This window comes from Dendronephthya gigantea, unplaced genomic scaffold, assembly GCF_004324835.1.
Source record: "Dendronephthya gigantea isolate DGI-Jeju-01 unplaced genomic scaffold, DenGig_1.0 000000F, whole genome shotgun sequence".
Classification (NCBI taxonomy): Eukaryota; Metazoa; Cnidaria; class Anthozoa; order Malacalcyonacea; family Nephtheidae; genus Dendronephthya; species Dendronephthya gigantea.
The window spans coordinates 1,347,301-1,373,207 of NW_021163010.1; the positions used below are offsets into that span (position 1 = coordinate 1,347,301).

The 25,907-nt window shown below is 36.9% G+C and overlaps 5 protein-coding genes and 1 non-coding gene across 7 annotated transcripts; 4 read left to right on the forward strand and 2 right to left on the reverse strand.

Annotated features, from left to right (window-relative positions):
* Nucleotides 1-36: 36 nt before the first annotated feature.
* Nucleotides 37-7,953, reverse strand: LOC114515551 (cilia- and flagella-associated protein 57-like). The gene is made up of 18 exons (XM_028534837.1): nucleotides 7,353-7,953; nucleotides 6,561-6,814; nucleotides 5,961-6,291; nucleotides 5,662-5,801; nucleotides 5,255-5,420; nucleotides 4,831-4,944; nucleotides 4,510-4,722; nucleotides 4,102-4,275; nucleotides 3,700-3,861; nucleotides 3,225-3,467; nucleotides 2,887-3,084; nucleotides 2,456-2,629; nucleotides 2,069-2,227; nucleotides 1,779-1,922; nucleotides 1,436-1,552; nucleotides 1,088-1,219; nucleotides 812-958; nucleotides 37-493 (listed from the first exon to the last, which is right to left on the reverse strand). The coding sequence occupies exons 1-18, from the start codon at nucleotides 7,818-7,820 to the stop codon at nucleotides 188-190; spliced, it is 3,642 nt and encodes a 1,213-aa protein (XP_028390638.1). The 5' UTR covers nucleotides 7,821-7,953; the 3' UTR covers nucleotides 37-187.
* A 238-nt stretch (nucleotides 7,954-8,191) lies between these two features.
* On the reverse strand, nucleotides 8,192-8,263 carry Trnaq-uug. The gene has a single exon. It is a non-coding gene; the product is annotated as a tRNA-Gln (tRNA).
* Nucleotides 8,264-12,278: 4,015 nt separating this feature from the next.
* LOC114518411 (protein rolling stone-like) lies at nucleotides 12,279-14,453 on the forward strand. The gene is made up of 3 exons (XM_028538404.1): nucleotides 12,279-12,633; nucleotides 12,779-13,074; nucleotides 14,280-14,453. Exons 1-3 carry the CDS (start codon nucleotides 12,279-12,281, stop codon nucleotides 14,451-14,453), a joined length of 825 nt encoding a protein of 274 aa, XP_028394205.1.
* A 729-nt stretch (nucleotides 14,454-15,182) lies between these two features.
* Nucleotides 15,183-17,826, forward strand: LOC114522085 (protein rolling stone-like). Of its 2 annotated transcripts, XM_028542719.1 has the most exons (4): nucleotides 15,183-15,206; nucleotides 15,352-15,454; nucleotides 16,605-16,941; nucleotides 17,191-17,826. In XM_028542719.1, exons 2-4 carry the CDS (start codon nucleotides 15,353-15,355, stop codon nucleotides 17,631-17,633), a joined length of 882 nt encoding a protein of 293 aa, XP_028398520.1. In that variant the 5' UTR covers nucleotides 15,183-15,206; nucleotide 15,352; the 3' UTR covers nucleotides 17,634-17,826. The 2 variants fall into 2 exon arrangements, with proteins under 2 accessions (XP_028398520.1, XP_028398511.1); XM_028542710.1 differs by lacking the exon at nucleotides 15,183-15,206 and having other exon boundaries at nucleotides 15,321-15,454.
* Nucleotides 17,827-18,182: 356 nt separating this feature from the next.
* LOC114517620 (mpv17-like protein 2) lies at nucleotides 18,183-20,419 on the forward strand. Its single transcript, XM_028537411.1, has 4 exons — nucleotides 18,183-18,620; nucleotides 18,970-19,046; nucleotides 19,130-19,258; nucleotides 19,711-20,419. Exons 1-4 carry the CDS (start codon nucleotides 18,290-18,292, stop codon nucleotides 19,732-19,734), a joined length of 561 nt encoding a protein of 186 aa, XP_028393212.1. The 5' UTR covers nucleotides 18,183-18,289; the 3' UTR covers nucleotides 19,735-20,419.
* Nucleotides 20,420-20,858: 439 nt separating this feature from the next.
* Nucleotides 20,859-25,896, forward strand: LOC114515694 (uncharacterized oxidoreductase YjmC-like). Its single transcript, XM_028534996.1, has 12 exons — nucleotides 20,859-21,140; nucleotides 21,511-21,623; nucleotides 21,834-21,909; nucleotides 23,085-23,146; nucleotides 23,247-23,300; nucleotides 23,549-23,650; nucleotides 23,791-23,856; nucleotides 24,023-24,092; nucleotides 24,341-24,459; nucleotides 24,609-24,704; nucleotides 24,783-24,893; nucleotides 25,173-25,896. Exons 1-12 carry the CDS (start codon nucleotides 20,984-20,986, stop codon nucleotides 25,218-25,220), a joined length of 1,074 nt encoding a protein of 357 aa, XP_028390797.1. The 5' UTR covers nucleotides 20,859-20,983; the 3' UTR covers nucleotides 25,221-25,896.
* Nucleotides 25,897-25,907: the final 11 nt, after the last annotated feature.

Here is a 25,907-nt window from a genome sequence, read left to right on the forward strand (position 1 = left end):
TAGTTAAAAACCAGGCCATATAATGGAACACCTGCATGCCTTTTTCAATTTCAATGAATCGCATTTTAATATATACACGTTTTTACTACGTACAAATATATATTACCAAGTTCTTTTCTGTGAGATTATTTTTGCGCCAAATATCTAAAGCGGTAGCTATATTACATGACATTTATACAATGGTTCATCAATTTACCGGAGGAAGTCGTCCTCCTGACGGTGGTCTGTTTACGGTAAGATTCTCCAACTCATGAATTTGTTCACGCAACTTTCTTATTTCATTCTTTTGAATGGTGATGATTTTCTCTAGATCATCGGATGCGCTCTCCCGTGAGGCGTTCTTTCTCGTAGGAGCTGACTTCGCTCCTTTTCCACCACTTCCTTGTGTTCGACGCATTACCCCGAGGGCTGCTTCGAGGTCGTGTACTTGAGTGCGAGCGATCTTCAGCTCCCTGCGGAGGTCGTTTATTTCTTTGATCAGTGAAACATTTTCCTGCAAGAGAAGAGTTCAGAATATTACGTTAGACCCTGTTCCACGCAGCAGTCTAAACCATGCAGCCTGCGCGTGATGATTTGATGATTTTTCGTTGAAATTGTGAGCAACAATAAGACTAGGGTTAATTTAATATGCTTTAGTAAGAATCCCGTCCCTAAAATGTCCACCGCTATCAGCCCTAGGGCTCTCTCTCAAGAATCTTAAAGAACAACAAAGTTTTATTTGAGATTTTCATATATCGTGAAAATTTTCAAGCATCTTTTTTTATCGCTTATTCCATTTGATCTCTTCCACCTGCATGCATGTGAGCCGTACCTGCATAATTCTGACATTATCTGCACGATGAATTTCGTTGTCTTTTTCAAGTTTCTTCCTTAAGGAAGCTACACTGCGTTCCAAGTGCTCTCTTTGACGCGCGTACTCACGCTGAATATCTGCGTCAACACTGGCCGACGACTCGTTCTGCACGGAAATAGAGAAAGTTAGTTTTACAGTAAATGTAAAAATGTTTGTGCCAAATTGTTGCACGCGAATGGTGCACGTTGCATGATTGAGGCAAACACGCGAAGTGTGCTCAAGTTCCTAACGTACCGTATCGTCTTGAACATATTTCTGGTACAACTGCTTCACACTTTCCTTTAATTTCTTAGGTTCTTGTATGAATCCAACACAATTATAAAGATCTGTTTTGAACCGTTTTACTACCGCCTCGATGTCGGTAACCTGTCGGAAGAAAATAAATTATGTTCGCATGCAACGAGAGGGTAGGGGCATGGATAAAAGACCATGAGGTCTGAACGGTGTGGGGTGCTGTAGCTATAACCATGCAGCTTGTCGGTTTACCAAAAGTAAAATATCTGCTGTTGAACTGCATTGACCAGGCTTGATAGTTCACATGACAATCGTGTATATATTTTAATGTTTTTATTATTTTATTACCTTTTGTCTCTCCATATGCATCTCTTTGTCTGTTGCTTTCAACTTTTGACGCAGCACATCAATATTTAATTCTAATGATGTGTTACGTTTATGGAACCGTTCTAATTCACTTTCCATCTAAAATTTAGGTAGGATAATAGTCCAGCGTTAGTGTGGATGTATAACAAAGCTCAGTTGCATATTCCACAGTAAAGCTTTTTGTGGACACCCAAGTGGTGCACAATTGAACGATTATTCTAATCCCATAATCCCAATGCCGAAATGATTTCGTGAAATCATGAAATCATTTCTTATGCCGTGTGTGGGGTGTCCTGCCAATACTGACTGGGGTTTAATTAGTTACCTCTTGTATTTGTTCCTTCATCGCTTTTATATCATTCTCTCTTGGTTCAATCTGCTTCTTTAGTTCTTTGATCTTGTAATCCAGGACAAATTTGAACTTCTCCAGTTCTTGATTTTTCTTCTTCAAATCATAAATACGTTTCTCCTACAATGCGCAGATTCTCATCAACATCTATGCAATTCCGTATATACAATGAAGTATATTTGTCAAGCATGCATTCAAAGACAATCTCATAAACCAAGCGAGTCATGCATAAACGTATAAAATGCTAGCTAGCTGCATGCAGGTACCTTATCTTGTATGGTTTCATCTCGTTCTTGAATTTCTTTCTTTAATCCATAAATATCCTTTTCCAAGGACTTGATAACACCTTGCAGTTTGTTTTGTTCCCCGTGGAGACGCTGAATCTCAGTCTTGTAATCATCAATTTCCTTTTGAAGACTGGTAAACTAAAATTGTAATTGAGCAAAACTTAAAACCGGCGTGGATAATATGATATCATGCTTCCTAGCTAGCTTGCTTCCTGCATTAAATGGACAACGACGCATTCAAAAGTAAGATTACGAAATGAAATGGACTTGCCAGGACATGATGAAACGGAGAATACGGAATGAAGTAGGTTAGCCAGGTGAGGCGACACGTCTAGCATATTCATGTTATTAGCAAGATATAATTACCTTCTTTCTCATGATTCCTGTCTCTCCCTTCAATCTTAAATTTTGTTCTTTCTCTTCTCTCAAACGTCGCTCGTATTTATTCTTTATATCAAGTATTTCACGGTCAGCGTCTTCTTCTATTTGACGTTTTGTTTCTTCATGTTCGCGCACCTGCTGTCTTGATTCGTCTTGAGACTATAAACACAATCATTGGCAAACATTTTTCCTATAAAGTGTACTAGCTGTGACCTAGCTAACAAAGGGTAGCTTTAAATAAAATCAAGCAAGCTCATTTACGGGCGGGCGAGGCTGTCGTAGGACTACGGGCTGTTGCGGGCAAGGCTGTTGCACACTATGCCTCACCGGCCTAAGGTAACGTAATGCTGATGCAGGCTATTTTAAGCTGCTGTTGCAAGCCGGTTGGTTATGCTGATAATAAATATCTCATGCACCTGCTCCAGATGGCCAGTCTTTTCTTGTAGTTTTGTTTCAAAATATTCTGTAAGTTCGGACAAAGCTTGTCCTTTCGACGCTTCCATTTCTTCCAATTGTCGATCATAGTCTTCTTGCATTTTCTGACTCTTCGACTGTAGTTCCTGATACTTTTCATACTCAGACATTAATTTCTGGTTATTTGCTGATTCTAAATCCTATATAAAGCAGTAAAATAATTTGTTCCGTTTTATACATTCGTATACAAATATCTCGCCATTTATATTGGTGTTAGGAGGAGGCATGGGCCTGATTGCTTTAAAGTAGAGCAATCATACGAATTCTGAAAATACTCTACCTGAAGTTCACGAGAATGTTTCTCTCGAACATCAGAAATTTCTTCCTCGTGTTTTGCCTCCTCTTTTTCTTTGTCTGTTTTTAAAACTTGATTCTTGGTTTTCAGCGATTCCATTTCTTGGATAAACTTCTCCGTGAGTTCTTTGATCTTCTCGTTGTAATTCATGTCCTTCAGTCGCAACTGGTATTCATTCTCCATTTTTAATTCCTCAACGCGCGTTTTTAGTTCAGCCATCATAGAATTCTATTGAGTAGAGTGTGGAGAGTTTACAAAAAGGAAATATTTTCCAAATACTTTTATTGTTGCATGTTCCTAATGCTGTTGGTATTCTGGTTCAAGTGGCGACAATACAATTGCACTGTACTGTACTGTACTATACTGTACTGTACAATGAATAATGGAATTGTGATGGCAAAGGGAAGGTTGCATTTTTTGTCTTCATGCATCCATTCTGTACTCCTTCTACTAGCTGTACCTTTTCTTCCAAATCCGACTTGGTGATAAGAATTTCGTCTGCATAAACAATTTCTTTGTCTCTTTTTAAACCACGGCCTTCTTTGTCTGTTGCTTTGTAGATAAACAAGGATGCATCCTCGCCCACGGTAAAAAGATATTGGTCGTCAAACGACATTCGCATCTAGCTCGAGAAATTGGAAAGATCTGATTATACAATTTGTAATCAACTAGACCATTAGTCCTCTTCCTAACTACAGTATTCGGTCATAGATGTAAAAGGTATTGAAGTTATAGTCGAATTCGAAATGAATGCTGCATTCTGAGCCTCAAATTAAGTGATCCTCATGGAGCACTATAGTCACTGTACGGTACATTAGATGAGATCAACAGTTCAAACCTCCGTGAACTTCGTGAACTTTACCTTCGTAATAGCTCCGGTATGTGCTTGATGTTCCTGCCATTCGCCAGGAACTGTTAAAGGGAACTTCATAACACGAACAGTACCAGTGCTGGTCCCTACAAACAGCATACGACCTGAACGAGACATGCTCACTTGAGTTAGGACCATTTCACTCGACGACACTTCACGAAGAATCTATAAAATAAAGTAGTATATGCATGCAGATAAACGTGTCGGCATCATGCCAATTATTAATAATCTATCATTCTTTTAACACTCTGGCCAGCGTCGTCTGTAAGAACGCCCGGGAAGCAAAGTATAAAATACTTTCACTACTTTAAAGAAATCGTAAGATTTTTGAATCAAAGAAATCCTCTTAAAATCAGCATAACCTCTCGAGAAGACATGCACAATTATATACATACATACCTGTGAGTCACAAATCTCTTTCAGAGTCTTATCTGAACCAACAGCGTATGTGGTTCTACCATCAGGGGAAACAGCCACACCAGTATAGCTGCACGACTTCAAAACACTCTCACCATCACGTTTTCCAGTGTACACATTCCATTCATACACTGCTCCATCCATACCACAAGATATAATTTTAGTGTCATCTTGACTCCAGATAACTGACCGAACCTATTTTGAAGAAATAATATAATATGCATTATGAATATAAAACAAAGATTTGTTGCATGAACAAAATTCCTTTTGGCCATAATCTGGATCTTCCCTCTCCGTACCCACCTTTCCATTGTGTCCTTTTAAATTTCCGACATTTTCAAACGTTGTGGTCGAGTACAATTGAATAACATTTCCGTGAACTGTGGCAAAGTAATGTCCACCATTACTGAACGAGCACTAGAAATAATGAAAATATTTTTAGTATTAAAAATATTTCCTTTCTCAACAATCCAATCATACTATGAAGAGGCAAATTAACGATAGTAGGAAATCAAAGATTTGCTTTAAATTAAAGCCCAAAACATAAACTGTTTCATTCCGAGGTAATAACGAGTAGGCTGGTTGCCATATATCGCTGTTTTACCAATATAAAGTGACAGACCACAAAACCATTATGTAAATCAGCTAATAGGCTGGGCTTGGACGAAACGAGTGTCCATCTCTCTAATGTCATTAACATGGAATTTTTGTGTTCATGTGTTTATACCTCACGGCATCCTCGTATTGTAAACTCTTTGAACGTTCTGATCTCATCAATGAGAAGATTCATTAAGCGCAGCTTATCGCTGAATCCAACCAATATGTAAAGTCCTGATGGATGAAGAGCGATACTATAGCACTCCTCTTGAAACTCGCGAGATAACTCCAGGGAACTGGTGAAAAAATGGACTATGTATCAATGTATGGTGTAGTTTATAAAGAATAGTAAATGCTACGGTATGGACACGGTATGTGCCACAACAAATGATGTGAATTACATACAAAAGCAGTGGAGTAGGACAGCATATAGTAATGTGAGCATAATGATATGAGCGAGCAAGATTGTGTCAGGATGGAGAAAATAAACTTGAAATGATCGGAAACCTTGAAAAAAATGTCTCCTTCGAAACTTACCAAGTTTCATAATTCCATATACGAACGGAACGATCCAGACTACACGTAGCGATGAGTGGTTTGCGAATACAAACATCCAAACCTGTTATTACACCGTTATGAAATGATTGGCAGAGCAGCTCAAATGTCACTTGATCACCCTGAATAATTTTTACATATTGTCAGAAAATTACCTCAAAAAAGGGACTGTTTTATAGACATGCAGCGGTCTGTTTTGTCTGTTTTTCAACCGGCCAGAAGTAGCTGTTCGCGCGATCTCTTTTCGTCAAAAAAATTCACAGAGAAAAAAGCGTTTTTACCTTGCCTAAATCAGCACTGGACATTGTAATACAGTACATCTGATTTGCCTTGGTACTACACACCAAAGTCTCCTCAGAAGGGCTGACTGTCAATGTAGAGATGATCTGATTTGCGATCGAGGCTTGCGGATCAGGACTCTGACTATCTACTGGAACTTTGATCTCTCTCGTTTTCTTAAACGCGTCTTTTTCGTCTGTTTTCTCAAACAAATGAACGAAGCCGGCTCCGCCTGAACAAACAAATCCTTTGGAAAATGCAGCTATACTTGTGACCTTTGGTAGCAGATCTTGACCAGAGCTTGTTTCAGGTATGGCAGCCATGCCTGCCATCCTAAATAAGAATAACACTATTTAGTTTAGTACTTGTTAGCACACTCAGCTGTTTTATTCGATCTACTGTGTGTATTTGCAACAATGCGTAGAAAACTATCAACAATACTTTTTATCTGTCACCTACTATAACAAAAATGGAAACACCATTTTAGCCAAAGATTCTGGGATTTAGGCAATAAGATCTTTCATATAATAGCATGCAACAAACAACTTTACACTAGCAAACTAATGGGAATTAATCTTCAAAAGAAAACCAAGAAAACTTACTTTACTCCAGTAGATGCAGCTCCTGTTACATGAAGTTCATTTCTCAATTCTCCTGACTCAAACAAAAGTAGTCGTCCAGTGTCTGTACCTGCCACAATCTTTTCATCAGAGAGCCAAGCGTGAGATAGAAAATTTTGTGGATCCAATTTTTGGAACGCAAACTGTTTCAGATTTCCTTCACTGTAGCGGAAAAGTTTGAAAATTCCTTGGCCAACAACACAAAGCTGTGTGTTGTCCTGAGGATTAAACGACACCTAAAATCCAAGTAAAAAAGAAAGTGCTTTCATTATTTAGACTAGCAAGAATTAGTTAATTGAGGAAGGTGACTGATGTAACACACTAAGGTCCTGGTTCTTGCTTTCATTACCTGCCTATCAGCATAAGTATACTACTCTTTTAATTAGCATTAAAGCTTGATGGAGTATACGTGCTACATTTTTGCAAATAGCGCATTCTGATTATAACTACACTATACCAGCTATATTTTTCACTTCTAATCAAAAGACTATATATACATTTGACCATTGTCTGTGAAGTAATATAGAGAAGCATCACACTGGGTATAAAGAATGTGGCAAGAACAATAAAAAATACATAGCTAGGGAGGAGGAGGACAGAAATGTAATTTTCTGCATTTTAGGCTTGACTAAACATCAATTCTGCTGCATCTGGGGACCTACCTGCATCTTCCCCCTCAACCCTGGGTATTTCAGGGCTCAAATGCTACATTTTACAGTCTACAAAGTATCATGGAGGCATGGTAGTAATCTATACACATCCATATAAATATACCTGATGCACTGGTGAGTTTGTCTGATTTGTTGCTTTCGCAAAGGCCATAACTTTTGCCTTTTCCCAAGTCCAATACAACAAGATCCAGTCTGGTTTGCCACCCTGAGATATCAAATACTTGGAATCAGGGGAAAAAGCTAAACTAACATATTCTGTCGCCGCACCATCTGTATATGTAAGCACTTTTCTTTTCCTCAAGGTGTGTAAATCATAAATTGTGATCGTTGCTTTCTCTCCCCTCTCAGCGATGGCTAGATAACGTCGGTTAGGGCTAACCGCCATGGCTGTAATACCAGGACTTTTATCTGTGCCAGGAATAAATCGTTGTGATTTCTGATCGATGTTGTACAAGATACAATTTGATCCAGTTGGATAGACAATAGTTTGTTCATCCAAATGAAAAATGTTGTTGGGAACATCGCCTTTGATACCAAACGCATGCCTAGCAGTTATTGATGCAATAGACATTGTTGGATACCCTTATACTCGAAAATTTCAAAAAGTATCTTTAAAAGATTGTTGATCTAAAATTTCATGTGAAATTCAGCTGTATTCTTCTTATAAGATATCGATGGCAATTTGTTCGTCTTGTCCACCGATGTTGTTGTCCGACGTTGCCGAGCAACCACTTCCTTGTCCAACCCGTTCGCAGGTTACCTAAAGAAACGAAATTATTCAACAAAATAACATTTATATTATCGGAGTTTTAATCAATATTTGGTAAACGTGATTGTAAAATTGGTAAAAAAAACATGCGACAAAAGTCCGCTAAATGAAAATCGAAGGATTTTTTAAAAAGTAAACGAAAAAGAAGGATTTTGGGGTAAAACAAAAACGAGAGGTCCCACCGAGACTTGAACTCGGATCGCTGGATTCAAAGTCCAGAGTGCTAACCATTACACCATGGGGCCTTCGACGAGTTACATGGGCAAAAATATGTTATAAAAAGAATTTCCGTTATTAAAATTAATTTATGGAAATCGCTGAGGAAATGAAATTTCGACATTTTAGATACCATATATATTTTCTTTTTACATATCACCGTCCTGTTACTCATAATGCTGTTGAGTGTTGTCATGATATAGAAACTTTGGCAATGCTTTGTTGCTTTGTTAGTGTCAGTGAATCTCTGATTGTAATATCAGGTTGCAACCTGTGCATAACATCAGTCATAGCTACTGGTGGTAACTGAGGGTCCTCATACCGGCCGGCCTTTTCAAATCATCCTTTCTCTTCACACTAAACTCACGATAATCTATGAAATAGGCGTGTGATTGTTCGCTGAATGCTAGGGAAACTCTATATAATGGCTTCACACGGCCACGAGTAGATTAGAGTCACTGAGGTTTACTATAATTCCTATATAGACTATAGTATAGGAATTATAGTATGACGTTTTGGGGTACTTTCAATTTTCTGAAATGGATTTAAAAGTTATGTTTATACATCAATCATCATTTTTTTAGAATAAACAGACCATTCGAAGAATAAATTCAGGCTAAAATTAAAGACAGCCGCCGTTACAAAGTCTTACAATCACGGTTTTTGAAAAAAGTACCCCAAAAATGGCGGCTATTCGTCATCGTGAGAAAGGCTAATTGTATACAGTTGCCCCGGGACATAAAAAATAAAAATAGTTGATTAAGGTATATTTGACTTATAAATTATAAACTGTTTTATAATAGCTTCCCTGGCTCCATCAAGCAACCATTCACTGAAACTGGATCCAGGCATGAATATGTGAGTAAGATTATTTCGAAATCCCACATTATTAATATTATATTGACTGTAAAATATATTGATACATTATATAGCTACTACCAAAGGTTATATTCGCCCAATTTATATTAAAAGACGGATTTCCATTTGACGGACGCAAAACTCGACGCAGACGGGTAACTCGCCTTGATACCTGTGCTCTCTTCTTGGACGACATTTTGTATCCCAATATACACCGCGAAGCTTAATTACCAGTCTTTTATTTCTATTTTGGGCTAAAATTTGTCTGATTTATTCGTCAGATATAAATTTAGGATGAGTTTTCCGTCAAAGACAAGAAATTCGTCCAATATCTCCGTCGTTTGAACGGAAAAGTTGGACGGAGACATTAAGACGAAGAACCTGTGGCTTACCGAATTTGATATCAAGACGAGTTACCCGTCTGCGTCGAGTTTTGCGTCTCAGACGAAAATCCGTCTTCTAATATAGATTCGGCTATTCACTCTTATATGCAGTCAACAATATTGTCACTATATAGCTAGTTACAGTGATTTTTTCTCTACTATTTACATGTACAGTTCAAAACCGTTGCGCTTCTGGCTAACAGTGGATTTCGCCAGAAAAATATCAAAGAATTCAAAACAGAGTTAAACATGAGAAATGTTAGTGACCACATATATCCAGCCCTATTTCGAAATATATCCAGGTTTTGATATACAGAATTGAGCGAAATTGGCAGTAAGCAGATAACACAACAAAGTATAACTAGAAAACACGATTTTGCGAGTTTTGTCTCCCTTTCCATCTTTTTTCTTTCATTTATGTCCGACGTTTGTGTCAAACAATTTACGCCTCGTGATATCGCCCGACGAGCTGATTTTACGAAAATCCAAATTTTACCATAGACATATACATTGAAAGATAAAAACAAAGTTATTCCAATTGAGCTACTTATCTTATAAAATCTCGGGTATACAATAGTGCCAACTAGAGACAGAATTGGCCACAAGGTTCCACAACAAATACCCAATAAAAGGCGAGTGTTCGTCAAGCTGGCACGGTGAGTAAGTGGGTGAAATATGCCCAAGTATCTTTCAAATGTCATAGCGCACAATGTTAGTACGGAAAGCGCCGTGAACATGTATGTTGCTTTGAAAAGCAGAAAATGCGCAGAACAACTTGGAGAGCCGTGTATTTCGCTGGCTATGATATAAACTAATGAAGGTAAAACAAGTGCCCCAATCGTCGCATCAACAATGGACTGCAGTGAGATAAGAAAATAGGTCGCTTTCTCTTTTAATTGACGATTTCTTAAAATCGTCATAGCCGATATGCAGTTCAAGAATACGATTGGAAAAACCATAATGCTGTTCACAACACACAGCGACACGTGATTGATAAGATATTCTTGCTTGTCCTCCGGAAAGTGAAGAATCACTTGGAATTCCTCGTTTAAGAAAATGCAATGTTTAATAAAGATTTCATGTCTTGCCGCAGTAACATTCATCTTCGAGTTGTACACATATATGGGCTTTTCTGTCTGGTTCTAAAAAAACACCTGCATGCATGCATATCATGATGTTCATAAACATAGGCTTTCGCGTCGATTAATTAGCAAACGTTACCATCTGAAAGTCCAATATTATACTTTTAAAAGTGACATTGAAATATTGATATACTAATTAAGTGGGAACAATATTGCTGGATGCATTTTCAATTTTTCAAGAGTAATCATTCGCCTGATGATCGTTTCAGAAGAAACGTGAAACACAGAGTGTAGCGAACTATATAACTGAGTTTTGTAATATTTCTTTGTCAATGATTTTATTTTATGATATATATCAGGTATGCTGTATCATATACTGTAACTCCAGTTCGTATTCCCATCAGTGATGTGTAATTACTGTAATACTATATATAAGACATATTGCACCAATGACCAATGATTGTTTTAGCCGGCTTTTCAAAAAGCTATTTGCGGCTCAGTGAAACGATCTACGACTGATGATGGCGCTGAAGGCAGTATAATATACTTAAATTTTAATAAATCTACTTCACGAAGACAATTTTCATAACAAAGATTATAAGATATATTGTTTTCTTAGAATCTTCTTCCGTGTCGCAGAATAATACGACACATCTGCTCTTACGTACATTTCAACGTAGGCACAAACTAAAGATCATTTTCTTCCTATTCTTATATTCTACATATTCTTCCTCTGTGACGTAGGCGTTCCCGGATGATTTTTCATGCGCGCGCAGCAGGATCACGGTATCAAACACAATTGTCGTAATTCAAACCAGTTAACGGCATTTTTTATGAAACTATAGTAAAAGATGAGCAACATCTTTAAAAGTGAGTTTTCCTGGAAAAAGTTGTCTCTTAATTTTACTAACGAAGAAGAAAATATATGCAAGTCATGGGTTCGTAATTTTTTTGCAAACATTTTCTATAGTATTGTTATATGTATTTCCTGTTTAAAATAATTCTCAAATTATGCTTAGCTTTTAATAGCTTCCAATCATACGGCATTGCAATTCGTTATAAATTTGGAAGAAAGGTCCAATCGTCTGGCGGAAAACCTCCAGACACCGAAATTGTCTAAGGCAACTTTTGTAAATTTGAAAAGTTAACACTTTAAGTCAACACTTTCCTTGAAAGACACTCCTTGAAAAGTGTCTTTCAAGGAAAACCCGTTGTCCCACTTGTCCCCCTGCCCCTCTCCTCACCTTTACATCGTTCGTCGGCCCTGCTTCCAAATCACGTCAAAGCTTACAGAAAAATCTTCAAAGATCTCTGAAAGCCACATATATGCAAACTTGCTTACGACAACATTTGACGTAGACATGCCATGCACGTGGACACTGGTGCGGGACTGCCCGTGCCACAAATAATAAATGCCATAAATAGTTGTATTAGACGGTTCCCATTATTGCATTAGCTGAATACACCACATAATGCTTTGTGAGTATTATCATTTATATATCATTATACCTACTCTTGAATCATTCTTGTGGTGCTGTTCACGGTGTGTAGTGGGGGTCTACTTATTTATGGATATTATATATTTGTGTGTGTATTTGTGAACGTATTTCGTACGTACAGGGTTGCACCTTGCATGGGACTTCGCGTCCCGTTTGTGCATACTCCTTTTGAGTCAGAAACTTACTCGTTATACATAATATTAATTATATATGAATAATTAAATGAATGAATGTTCACTACAGATTCTTTCGCCGCGGTCGTTATTGTTGCTCCGTCTAACTCTGGCTACGTTTTGCACTGCTATAACAATCGCGAGTGGTGTACTAAAGGCTGACCCAAGATGGTTCATTTACCTTACCAACTGGAGTTTTCTTCTTCTCACCGTGACTATGATTGGACTGACGCTAGTTAGCATAATCAGGGAATATGAAAATATATCGAGTTCAACTGAAAATGCTTCACAAGAGATGCGCAATTGTGGTGCCATAATTACCGCGAACGCGGAATGTGCGTCTTCACAAAATAATGCGAATAAAGTTGGGCCTAGCCCTACCTCGTTAACTTGGTACGAAAAAGGTAAAACAGTCTAATTCATCAAACGAATGCAAATATTTTAAGCCGGGGAACCGGCAGAAACGCAAAAAATATGTTAACCATATATCTAGGAGCTAGGGCCATTAAAAACAATCTCTATACAATATACGTTGAACTTTATTTTTAGGCGTTTGGATTTTGTGGATTGTTTCATCAAATGCTGCATTAGTTGTTACATTAAATTATTGGCTTCTGGTATTTCAACCTCCAACAGACTTTATGGATATTGCTGTTCATGCGCTCAATTCCTTTGTCATGTTGGTAGAGTTTTTTATGAGCAAAACACCCGTGAGAATCCTTCACGTGTTGTATGTAATGATATTTGCAATAGTGTATAGTTTATTCAGCGTTATTTTCTGGGCGGCTGGAGGAGTGAACGTTAAAGTGCCCCTGACACAAAATGCGATTTTTGCACCATGGAAAGTACGCATTTGTCCGAGTGTTATGGTGAAAGAATTTTTCGATTTTAAAAAAAGGAACAAATTTTAGAGCCTCTTGAATCGATATATTTTTGAACCCATGGCCGTCGTAACAGAAGACTGGGACTAGCGATTTTCGTGACGTCACGCAAGTGAGTCGCTGCAAACTCACAGTGTATTTCCTAGGGTTCTATGCTGTTTTTAATACACATTATTTCAAATCACGTCGACCGCAGGATTCAATTTTTATACTAGGTATCAGGATTAAGGTTAAATGTTATACGTTGCATCGTCGGAAGAGAAGATGCTGAAGAATAAGGGTATTTGAAGCGCGATTTGAAGCGCGCATGCTATGATGAGTCGCGATGACGACTCAGAATTGTACCCGCTTTAGCATGTGGTGAAAAGCCTCTAGATGACAATGAATAGACAGAAGCCTACCAAAAGCAAAAGGCACAGAAAGATCTCATAACAAACTGCGTGTAATGTATGAAATGCCAGACGGGTTATATATAGCGAATAGTCATCACAGTTTCGACCTATAGTCGCGACATGCCGAATTTGTAATACACTGATTTTGACCGTGATCATGCAGTGTGTTGTCTTTTGTCTTTATACGTGTAAAATGCGAAACCGATCGATCTCCTCACGAAGCGAAATGTCTGTTTATACTTTTACAGATAGATAAATGTACGGAGTCACTTATATGAGACCAAGACGCGAATTTAAAATACGTAACTTTACACCATAGTTCTTTGTTATTTACGTACGGGCATATATTAAATCCTCACTGAAACTATATTTAATATCGGGTATGTTATTATGTTTATAGCTACAAAAAAACTTTTAAAATGTGCGTTCACGTAATGAGACAGGTTTCTGCGTCATGCGCATAAAACTCTCAACGATAGACATAAGTTAGTATGCTTATACAGAATATAGCTGAACATAGTTATATCTCAAAAGCACTCAAAAGCCGACTCACTTGTATGACGTCAAAAATTACCCTCGTTCCAGTTTCCTTATAACACGGACATGTACCACTGGAAACCCCAAATTTGAGGCTTTCAAACGGCTCTAAAATTGCGACGTTTTGATGAAATCGAAAAATTCTTTCAGCGAAATACTCGGACACACGAGTCCTTTACACAGTGTAAAAATCGCATTTTGTGTCAGGGGCACTTTAATGGTGATCCTTTTATATACAAGGTTTTAGATTACGAAAATGGTGAACCTGCAGTAGTCTCAGCGGTATTGCTCGGCATTATATTTTTAATATCACCAATTCTACAATTAACCTTGTTTGGTCTGCATCGACTAAAGCAGCGTTACTTGCGGAAAAAAAGGGACGCAATTTATGGAAACATAAATCTTGCTTTGTAAATAAAGTAGAATCCATGAAGCTATGTATAATATTGTTCTAAATAAGGAGTAATTTACTCGTTAAATATATCGTTGATCATTATATAAGTTTTCATTCATTTACTTATCTTTTTATTATGCCTGAATGTGGTAAAGTGGTGTGAATCAACTATTGTTGATTGTTATTGACGTTTCCACGGGGATGTCAAGCCCAAGGTATCAAGCAACAGTAAGGCTACTTGAAGCACGATCCTTGAAAATGAAATAATGTCATTATAAAGATAATGAAGATAATGTCATTATTGCAAAAACATCTGTTATCAACTTAGATCACATAAATTCTTTGGCTTTGTTAAATAGGATTTTATTAATGAGATCATTGGGTCAAAAATATATTTAATTGTAAGGTCTTAGCTCAAAGGTATCTTTTCAGAGCTAGCTTGGCCGGTTTTTACAGTAGAAAGTAATATGAACAAAACAGTGACGTAGCTAGCATCGAAAATTGGAGGGGGGGCATCATAATTTGAAAATAATTTGATAATGCAGATTGCAGAACGTGAATATATGAATATCATCCCCCTCAATTGTCGATGCTGACTACGCCACTAGAACAAAACAGAAGCGATTTTTAGAAGTATGGTCTCTATGAACAAAGTACTGATGACCCTGGTAAGACCAGAAACATTTGGAATATACTATATTGAGCAATCAGTCATAATTTTAACAAAGGATTTTTGTCCTACTTAAACAAGGCGATGAAACGTCATAATGGAGGTAAGGTCCATTGCCTGACAACGGAAATGTTTGCATAACCAGCTCATGCATTGTATGCATTTGCATATTATGTCACTTTAGTGACAATTGTTTCCTACGCAGCAAGTATTTTTCATAGACAATATTATATCCCTATATACTCAAGAATGACATCGAATGGAGTAAAAAGCGTTTTAAAGAGCGAGTTTTCCTGGAAGAAATTGTCTCTCAACTTTACCAACAAAGACGAAAGTATTCACAGGTCATGGGTAAGTATATAATATATATTGCAGACGTTATGTAGACTACATCTATGAGAACCTGCTAATGGAAAAGGCAGTTTATCCATGATCGTCTAATTACCGCTACGTTGTTAAATTTAATTTAAATTGATATATAGTGAAAGGGAAATAAAGGTGGATATTATATTATGAAATTCAATGGAAGATTTTATAACATTCTAGTTGTAATTCTGGGCGAATAAAACAAGACCGCTGCAGACCCTCGCTTCTCTGCATGCAGAGTATATAGACTTTTAGACGACGTCAATACTCTGGTGTCAGGATTAATAGTACTGAATGAAAAAAATTATGAAATATAAATTCTAACTCGCCAGGCTTCCTTTTCATACCTAAATTTAAAGGTACTTAAATTCTGAAAAATTTCACTCTAATAACTCGGAATTTCACTCTTCAAAGACTGCATGCGGAAGATCGTTAAGTGGATTGGGAGCTATTATTTAACGCTTGTTTACCGCGACCGAAATTACCGAAGGAAACATTATGTTTCGTAGACCCGAGAGCCAAGAGCGGTCGATATCGACGGTCAGGGTCCACAAAACATAATGTTTCGGCTGCATGAGGTCTCGGTAAATAAGTTTTTCGTTATATACCGCTGTCTTGTTAAAGAAAAATCAAACAACAAGGAAACACCGAAATATGCGCTGAACGCGCGGGTGGTGGTGCGGGGGCATCAAAATTTCGCTCTCGACCAATAAAACGCTGTGAACACCAAACTTTGACCAGTGGTATATAATCATATTCACATTTCTATGTTACCAGACCGTAAAAACAATTAAATTAAAATAACTTTTAATCTTTAATGTGAATATATGAATATTAGTTCCGCACTTAACGATTTTTCATTCATGTTGCCAAGTGCAACCAAACAGGGTCGTCGCTAGAATATCCGTCTTATGCTCTACTGACCTTTTTTCAAACCAATTGCTTTTGGTTTGCTGAAAATATCAACTCAACATTGTCAATTAATGGGGAAGGTTGGGGTCAATAATGAATCGAGATATCGGTCTTCCATCGGCGTTAATTGAGACTGTATTCGATCAATCTTTACTGCAAAAGATGAATTTTAAAGATGAAGGATACGATTCATTATTATGAAATGTTTTGCACTTTTTTGTAGATTCTTCCTCCGTGGTCTCTGTTGATGCTCCGCCTCGCTCTGACTACGTTTTGCATTGCGATTACACTCGTAAGTGGTGTACGAACAGCAGATCCAAGATGGTTTATTTATCTCACAAACTGGAGCTTACTCCTACTAACGATGGCTTTGGCAGGTCTTACATTCATTAGCATGATCCCCATGCACGGAAGAATAAAGAATTCTGAAACTACTACAGGTACTGAAGACGAGCAAGAGATGCGCACTCGCGGTGAAATAACGGAGCCTGAACGACGGCCAGCTCAAAGTGAAGTAAATGAAGCCGTGGAATCAAATTCATTGGTTTGGTACGAGAAAGGCAAGGCGATATTTTTTATATCATTACATAAAGTATTTAAATTGTTTGTTTGTAATCACTGGACTTTTTCCTAAAGACGGACAAGAAAACTGCAAACTTGATTCTATTCTTGACATAAATAATTATTGTAAGTCAAATAGAAAACCAAATAATTACACCTGGGGTCCTGGATACAAAAACTATGATAATTGATAAATCTTTTCTAAGAATTAGAATATTTATTTATGAGAATCTCTTTTCTGTTGTTAGGAGTATGGATTCTGTGGATTGTTTCATCAAATGCTGCATTAGTTGTTACTTTAAATTATTGGGTTCTGATATTCGAACCCCCGACAGATTTCATGGATATTGCTGTCCATGCACTCAATTCCTTTGTCGTGTTGGTAGAGTTGTTCACTGCTAATACGCCTGTCCGTATCCTTCACGTGTTGTATGTGATGATATTTTCAATAGCGTATAGTTTATTCAGTGTTATTTTCTGGGCGGCTGGAGGAGTGACCGTTAATGGTGATCCTTTTATATACAAGGTTTTAGATTACGAAAATGGCGACCCTGGACAAATCTCGGCTGCAATGCTAGCCACTGTATTTGTAATATCGCCAATTTTTCAATTTGTTTTGTTTGGTCTGTATCGATTGAGGTGTTTTATTCGTAGCCAGAAGAGGAATGGAACCAATAGTTTTCCTCTCTAGAATTACAAACATCACCACACCTTGTATGTGATGTGTGAGTCGATTGGACAAAGTTTTATATTGATTGTCACGGCAATACTATTGAAGCCTCGCTCGCCTATCGCATTTACTACTTTATTCTAAATTATTAACTGCCTGCCTTGCAGACATTTTTATTTTTTACCACCATATGCATATATTTAATTCAACAGATGGAGGCGAATTGAGCGTATTGTCGATGTTGGACAAAATCAGGGCATATGACAAAATGAAGTAGATGGCAACGTAGTCACATAGGAAATACGTTTCACCAATTTTTTCTGACATTCCCGTAACTTATTTACCTAAATTTGCTGTAGAATTACATTTTTTAAACAAAATTTTAAATTGTGTACGTGTTCGGGTGTTGCTTTGCTCCAGTTTACTTTAGTTAAGAGATCACATGTCTAGATCACTGGTCCAGATCCTAGATCACATGTAGCAAAGTCACTGATCTCTATGGTGGAGAACAAATGGAGAGATCACATGCGGTCACCCATCACACGTGGCAAAGTCACTGATCTCTACGACTACATATTCGAAAATGATCATTGATCCGAATGAGAATGAGAATGGAGTAAATGATTGATGATCAATGGATGGACAAATGAATGTTGGTTGTTTTTGTGATCGTATGAATGATATTAAAAAATTTTTTTCAACGGTACAGTTTCATCGCGAACTCTGTGACCTTTGCCAGCCTGTTTGGTCTTGGTGACTTTATCGAACAGCAAAGAGAGCGGTACGATATTAAACGCCATAAGAAATGCAATTTACAAATGAAACCGTATAATTTTCGACGGACTCTAGACATGGTGATAATTGGTGGTTTGTTAAGTCCTTTTATTCACTATTGGTACGTTGTCTTGGACAAAATGATAATCGGTAACATTCATTCAATGGTGTTAAAGAAAGTTGTTGCTGATGAAGTGGTAATGTCACCTGTCCTTGGGGTTGCTTTTTTGGGCGGTAAGCCGTTATTTCACTCATACCTAATGGATAGCAGTATATTTACAATAGTAAACAACATATATTGATTAGTCATCACCATTGCCATTGCCTTGCAAGATGAAACAATTTCATTGATGTTATTGTTATAAGGCAATAATTAATGCATGCATACCTGAACCCCTTCAGGATGGCTTGGTCCTTGAGGGTTGCTCAAGTTTAAAAAAAATTAAAATGGCTTCCAAAATTAACTCTTCAACATTCCTGGTTCAAGGATCTTGCGTTCATGTTGCTCTGCTGTCTACATGTGGTTATTATCTTGATTTATCTTCTATGTTGTACTAAAAAATGCTGGTTAATACCAATATAGGTATGGCAAAATTAGAAGGACAATCTTTTGAAAGATGTTGGAATGAAGTGAAGCTTAAATTTTGGCCTATGTACAAGGTGGGGCATGCAGGTGTATTTGTCTACAGACTTTTTCAGCTATATATCTAACCATATCTATAATTTTTTCCTCTTGACTTCAGATGGATTTGTCTGTTTGGCCAGCAGCACAAGCAGTGAATTTTTATGTTATTCCAGGACAATATCGTGTTGCATATGTCAGCTTTGTTACCTTGTTATGGAATGTATTTCTATCTTACATAAGTCATAAGGTATTTATACAAGATTGATATCTTAAAGATAAATTAAGTCATGAGCAGCAAATTGTATGTTTATGGGAATATATATCATTTAATGGCCAGGTATCCTTAGCCTTGCATAATGTTTTTTGTGAGCATGCAGTAACAGCAGTTGCACTGTAATTCATTATAGAACTCTCTTAAGTCTACCTTAGTGTTATGGATTGATCGAAATACTGGCACCAAATTGACAAATCCTGTTTGTAGAAAGAATGAATCTGATATAAATCTGATCCTGTTACAGTAAAAGATCTCAGGGCATGTAAAGTTGTCTGAAAGTTGTATAGCTAGAGTACACAGTCAGTCCTAAATGTGTGTAGACATTTATATGTGCACTCCAAGTCCCACACCACTGTTGTTTTGGGTTTATTTGAGTAAATTTATCCACTTTCTAAGTTAAACTGTGCATTTGCCCTCTTTTCTAGAAAGAAGATGAGATAACAAAATAAGCTAGGGATCATTCATTACGAGGAGAGATAACTGGACAAGTTTGCGAGAATAAATTCACCTGGAATAGATTTAGAAAACTCTATTCTTTTAACAACTTGTTTTATTTTACTATACATTTTGCGATATTCGGCCAGCATGGGATATTTAATGTATTTAACACAAACGCAAGAAATACTGAAGAGGTCCACTCAACTTTCCAAGAAATCTTTACTTACCTAGTTGTAGTAATTTTTCAAAAGCTGTATTTTAATCGTGGTCCATGAAAAAGTGAAATTTCCATTTTCATTTCAAAGTGAAATTGTCAAGACCTTGGTCAAGCACGTACACAGTACTGTTTTTACTTTAACCATGTTTTACAACAGTTTTAATTAACATAACCGTCCAATCAGTCTCAGACCTTAATTTACCGAACAGAGAACATTTCTAAACATCAGCAGGCGAAATTTTATAAAAAAAAGCGCTTATGCAAGGCCGCAAGCACTTCAACGCGGCGAAAGCTCCTAGAATTAGCGGCTAGGCTTGCTACGGCCATGTCAACCCTTGCTGAGACAATATCAGTTCAAAGGAACAGCACTGACTTTTTTCAAAATTTGTACAGATAATGTAGAACATTATTCTACATCTTTTTGTGTTTTTCCCAAGTGTCATCAAAGTTGATGAAGATGATGAAATCATTGATAAATATCATTACGCCCTATGCCCAGCAGAACTTAAGGCGTTCTCTTTTAAGCGGCTACAATGGTCAAGCCAGTCATATTTTGAAATAGAAATTTTGATGAAGAATATAGAGGTGAAATCACCGAAACCCAACGATAAACCTGCTAGCTTTGGTGGTTTAGCTTTTTAATTCTGGGGTAACTAGTATAACTTCGATTCAAAATGGATGAATGTATAATTTTAAAGTCACGTTCCTCTGAGCTCTGTCACATATTTTGCACGTACGTACACGCACGTAAAAGTTAAAATAATTTAAATGTTACTTATAAAATATACGATTGAATAGATGCATAGGCAAAACAAAAGCTTCATTTCAATAGGGGTGACTTTTTTTGGGGACACCCTGTAGAGATTGCCGGATGTGGTGACCCCACTATGCCCAGGTGAAGTGTATCCGGTACAGTTCAATGGTTCAATCACTTCAATGTTTCATCATAAGCCGCAAGACGGACAAACACATTTAAACAAAGCAAAATTTCAGAGAGTCACAGTGGTCAATATTTCTATACCTAGACTGGACAAAATTGAAATATGGCGTCTAGGCTCGTAACTGTTGACGAAGTTAGCAGATTTGTTCAACGATGCATGTGTAGTGTTGGAACCAATTCTGATCACGCAAGACAGCTTGCGGAGCTACTAGTTGCTGCTGATTGTAGAGGTCACTTCAGTCATGGTTTGAATAGATTAGGTAATACATGTCATTGCATATGGAGGCTGGAGAAGATAATAGAGCATAAGGGCGCAAATATTCATATATTCACGTTCCTTGACTATTTGCCCCCTCACTTGAGGATCATTCTTCAAATGCGGGATTATGTTTCATTAACATTAACAAATGATATGAAAAGGCACATATAACCAATGTCTAACCAAATTGTTAACGTTGTATATGTACCATGTAATGTTGTAATGGTATATATGTACCATACCATATGGTATGGATTTGGACTGCCTATATATTAAAATTAGCAAAAAGACAGGAAAATTTTGTGGTAAGGGAAAATAAGAATCTAAATGTAGGATGCCCCTTCACTGTTTACTGTTTGTATATTTTTCAGGAATGTATGTACGTGACATTAAATCAGGAACAACACTGGCCGATGGTCAACCAGCTATCGATAAAGAAACTGTTTCAACTGCCTTAGTGAATGCTAATAATATATTAGGTCCAGTAAGTAAATAGGATTGTGTTTGTCAATATAAGTGCAAACCAAAATAAAAAACATACTAAATCCAGATAAATTCAGGACTATACTTAGGGAGAGACAAGTTCGGTTACTCATATGTTAATGCATTTCGTATTGTTTTTAATAATACACATGCAGTAAATAAAAAGGTGTTCTAATTGACACAATTGTGGTTTCCTATTATTACTCTTCAGGTAAGCAGTTATTTTTGTATGGATCTTGCAATGAAGAAAGCTAAGGAAACTGGGATAGGATGGGTGTCATGTCATGGTAAGACTGCATGATTCTCTCATGTATTTTTATAACCATATATAAGCAAACAAATTGAGGAAAATGTAATTATTTATATAAAATTTTATTTCTTTCATAATATATATAGTGTATTACATCTCAATTAGTAATTATAGTAATTAATTAATTCTAAAGAGTTCTCGAGATAGAAATGCATTGTGCAATATTTAATCTTTTATAACTTTTACTGTTCTTTGTGAAACTTGTCAACATTTCATTAAATTGTGATTATATTTAGTTATTAGAGCTATAATTTTTAAAATATGTTTGACACTTACAGTACTATGCAAAAGTTTTAGGCACCCAGGCCAGTAAAATTGTCACTTGTTAATAAAATTCATGGTATTGCAAGACATATGCTAGGTAGAAAGGCTTGTAGTGATCTTGCACTTGGTACAGCCACCATTAGAGAACATTATTGCAGCACAATGCCCAATCATTGACCCAACAAGCTTGTTTGTTACATCTGGATCAACAGCCTCATGAATGTGATGCAAAAATGGCCTCTTTGATTCCTCCAGATGTCGAGATGGACTTCTATCTGACCTCTTCTTCACTTATTCCCAAAGATATTCAATCAGGTTTAGGTCCGGATTCTTTCGTTGCCCTGTACTGATTGATATTTCTTTCTATTGGGCTTTTTTTTTCTGTCACATGGTGCCCTATCTTGTTCAAAGATAAAGTCTCGACTGCAAAGCTCTCCGCCTTTTAGAAGGTCCTAAGATCGTAAATTTTCGACTAGATATGGAAAATGGTATGTTTGGCTTGTATCTAGAACTTTCCTAAAAGATGAGATGGCTTTGTGGTGGAGATTTTATCTTCCAGTAAGATAGGCCACCATGTCATACAGAAAAAAACCTGATAGAAAGTGATATTGACCAGCCCAGGGCTATAAAAGATTGCTGATATAATGACGTAAACCTCATTGAACATCTTTGAAAAAAGTGAAGAAGAGGTTAAATAGAAGATCATGCCGACACACACACAAAGAATCAAAGACTGGCCATTTTCGCATCATGTGAGGCTGTTGATCCAGATGTAACAAACAAGCTTGTTGGGTTAATGACTGGAAATTGTGCCGTGGTCTCTCGTGGTGGCTTATTGTTTCAACCAAGCAATGAATTTTAATTTGACTAGTAATTGTACTGTTATAGGGGCAAATCACTTTGGCATTGCAGGTTATTATAGTATGATGGCAGCAAAACAAGGTTTAATTGTGAGTTTTTTTTTAAATGTATGTCTTTTAATCTAATTTTTTGAATGGAATTCTTTTCTTTCTTCTGTATCTGTATTCTGTAATGCTCGTGTTTTAATAGGGAATGGCGTTTACTAATACTTCTCCACTTATGGTCCCAACAAGAGCAAAAACGGTATGGGAAATTTTATGGCTGTTTCCTGCAAAGCCAAGAGGGTTGACAAGTTTTTTAGGTTGAGAGGGGGAAGAAGGGGTGTGAATAAATATCGATATTAGCGACAGTAACTGTATCACATTTTTGACCATTTTTGGATAATTGTATGCAGTGTAGAGCTGTGACAGTGTAAAGCGTGCCTTATCAGTTTTATTTTAAGTATTTTTACAAGAATAGATTTTGTTAAATATTTATGTTAACACATTCAGACCACACTGGGAACAAACGCATTATCAGTGGCAGCAACTGGCAAGAACGAAAATGATATGTTTGTTTTAGATATGGCTACTACATCTGCAGCAGTTGGAAAGGTAATTAGAACTTGACACTCAAAGTATCAAACATTCAACTATATTATGTGAAAGACTGCAGATGATCGTCACCGATTGAATATATCAAATAACCAATACCTGGCCAGAAAAGTTCGCCATAAAAATGCACTATTATTTAGATCGAAATGTGCAATCGCAAAAACGAAGAATTACCCAATGGCTGGGCAGTGGATGAAGATGGAAAGGTTGGTTAATTTTATCCTCCACAGTCCTTTCAGCTGACACGAAACTGCACATTAAAACTGCATAAACACCAATTTCTGTGGCGTTAGCTGACACAATTATAAACGTTTGGTTGCATGCCATTTGGTTATATTTCCATTCTTTTTCCTTCGTTTTTTCTTTTCATAGGAAACTAACGATGGTCGGAAAGCGATGAATGATGGCGGACTGATGCCTCTTGGTGGTGGGGAGAAGACAAGTAAGAAATATAATTATCTGTTTTTAGGTCAACCATGCACGTATATCTTTTACCTCTAAACAATTGTATAAACATTTATTGATTTAATCAGTGTAAACATTTTAATGAATTTTGTATATTGTCAGTATACATTGTATTTGCAATTTTACCTGACACTCATTGAAAATGTCGTCTCAAGCTTTCTAACCCCAAAGTCTGCTCACTGATAAAATGCAGTAATCTTGATGTCTTTCCCCCTCTGTTCACAGGTGGTTATAAAGGTTATGGTTTGGGTTTTATGGTCGAATTATTTTGTGGTATAATGTCTGGTAGTGCTTTTGGTCCAAATGTAAGAAGATGGGACAAAAGTGACGTTGTCGCTGATTTAGTAAGTCAAACTCTTGGTAATTTTCTCTTTATTTTAAAATGATAGTAAATTATGTAGGGCATACCCATGTGTGCGCAAATCTTAACATAAAAACAGTTATCTTGAACCTATGCTAGGCATTTGTGGACACTATTTCCTATTGTTTTTAGGGCCAATGTTTTGTCGCTATAGATCCAAGTGTTTTTGCTCCAGGCTTTGAAGACCGTTTAAGTTCTTTGATGAATTACTGTCGTACTTTGGAACCGGTAAGCTTCTGGTAGTACATCATCCACCACTTTGTTTGCAGCATATAACTATCGGTTTGTCGTCAAAACATTTCTTAGGCGGCTGGTGAGTCTGAAGTGTTAGTTGCTGGAGATCCTGAGAGAAAAAAAATATCTGACGTCAAAGAGAATGGTGGGATACAATATCATGTAAATTTACTGAAGTCATTGGTAAGTATATATTTGCGTCCTATATATAGGTGCGTGTTCGGTATTTGGGGATTCAAATATATTATATATTCACTATTATGGAGGTTTTTTATGGAGGCAAAAGCGTTTAATTTTAAGCGTTTTTTCAATGAATAATCCTATTCTGTGCATTCCTGTCAGTGCCATGCAGGCATGCACCTGCTGAATCAGAGTGTCGCGTAAAAAACGGACCACGTTTTCACTAGTATCAACAAGATTTTCCCAGGTTGTCCATGATTATTTCTGTTTTCTACAACATAGGATGAAATGGCGGACAAATTGCAAGTGGATCGTATGAAATGTTTATAATCTACAACGTCCATATATAGACTGCTTTTACTCTTCTCATATACTTGGCTGATATAACCGCGACTCAGTGCTGCTTGACAATTATTGAACGAATTTTGGATGAATTGGTATCCTTTTGAAGGTCATCACGTGTATTACAACGCTGGCACGACTTAACGATGGAAACTTTGCAGTAATAAAAATATTTAGGGCTGTTTACAAGCATGACCTCGCGCATATGACAGTGCCAGAGAGTGCGATGTTTTTAGTGAGATAACACGACAATGTTAAATCAATGTTCTGGCAATCGTGTAATCAGCCTGACAATAGCATGTGCCTGTTTGGTGTCATAAGAACTTATTTCTTTACCTCAAAGTCATATTACGCTTCGTTAAATATCGGGTAACTGGTCTCATGCATGTAAACTGCCTTTTAATTAAAATCCTAAAACCATGAATGCATGCTAACCTTGCTATACTGCCCCCCCGCCCTCACATTTCTAATTTATATAGATATCGTAGTTTATTAGAATGTACGAAATTACCCTAATATAAAACCCATAAAATTTTAATAGATAGAGCTAAAGAACGACCTTTCGTAACTAGTGAATATGCAGTAACGGTAGTGTATACCTTCAAAGTATAGTAATAATAATAAAATCAATAGTTTGACATAGATATATGGGATAATTTATTAAATAAATGCTAA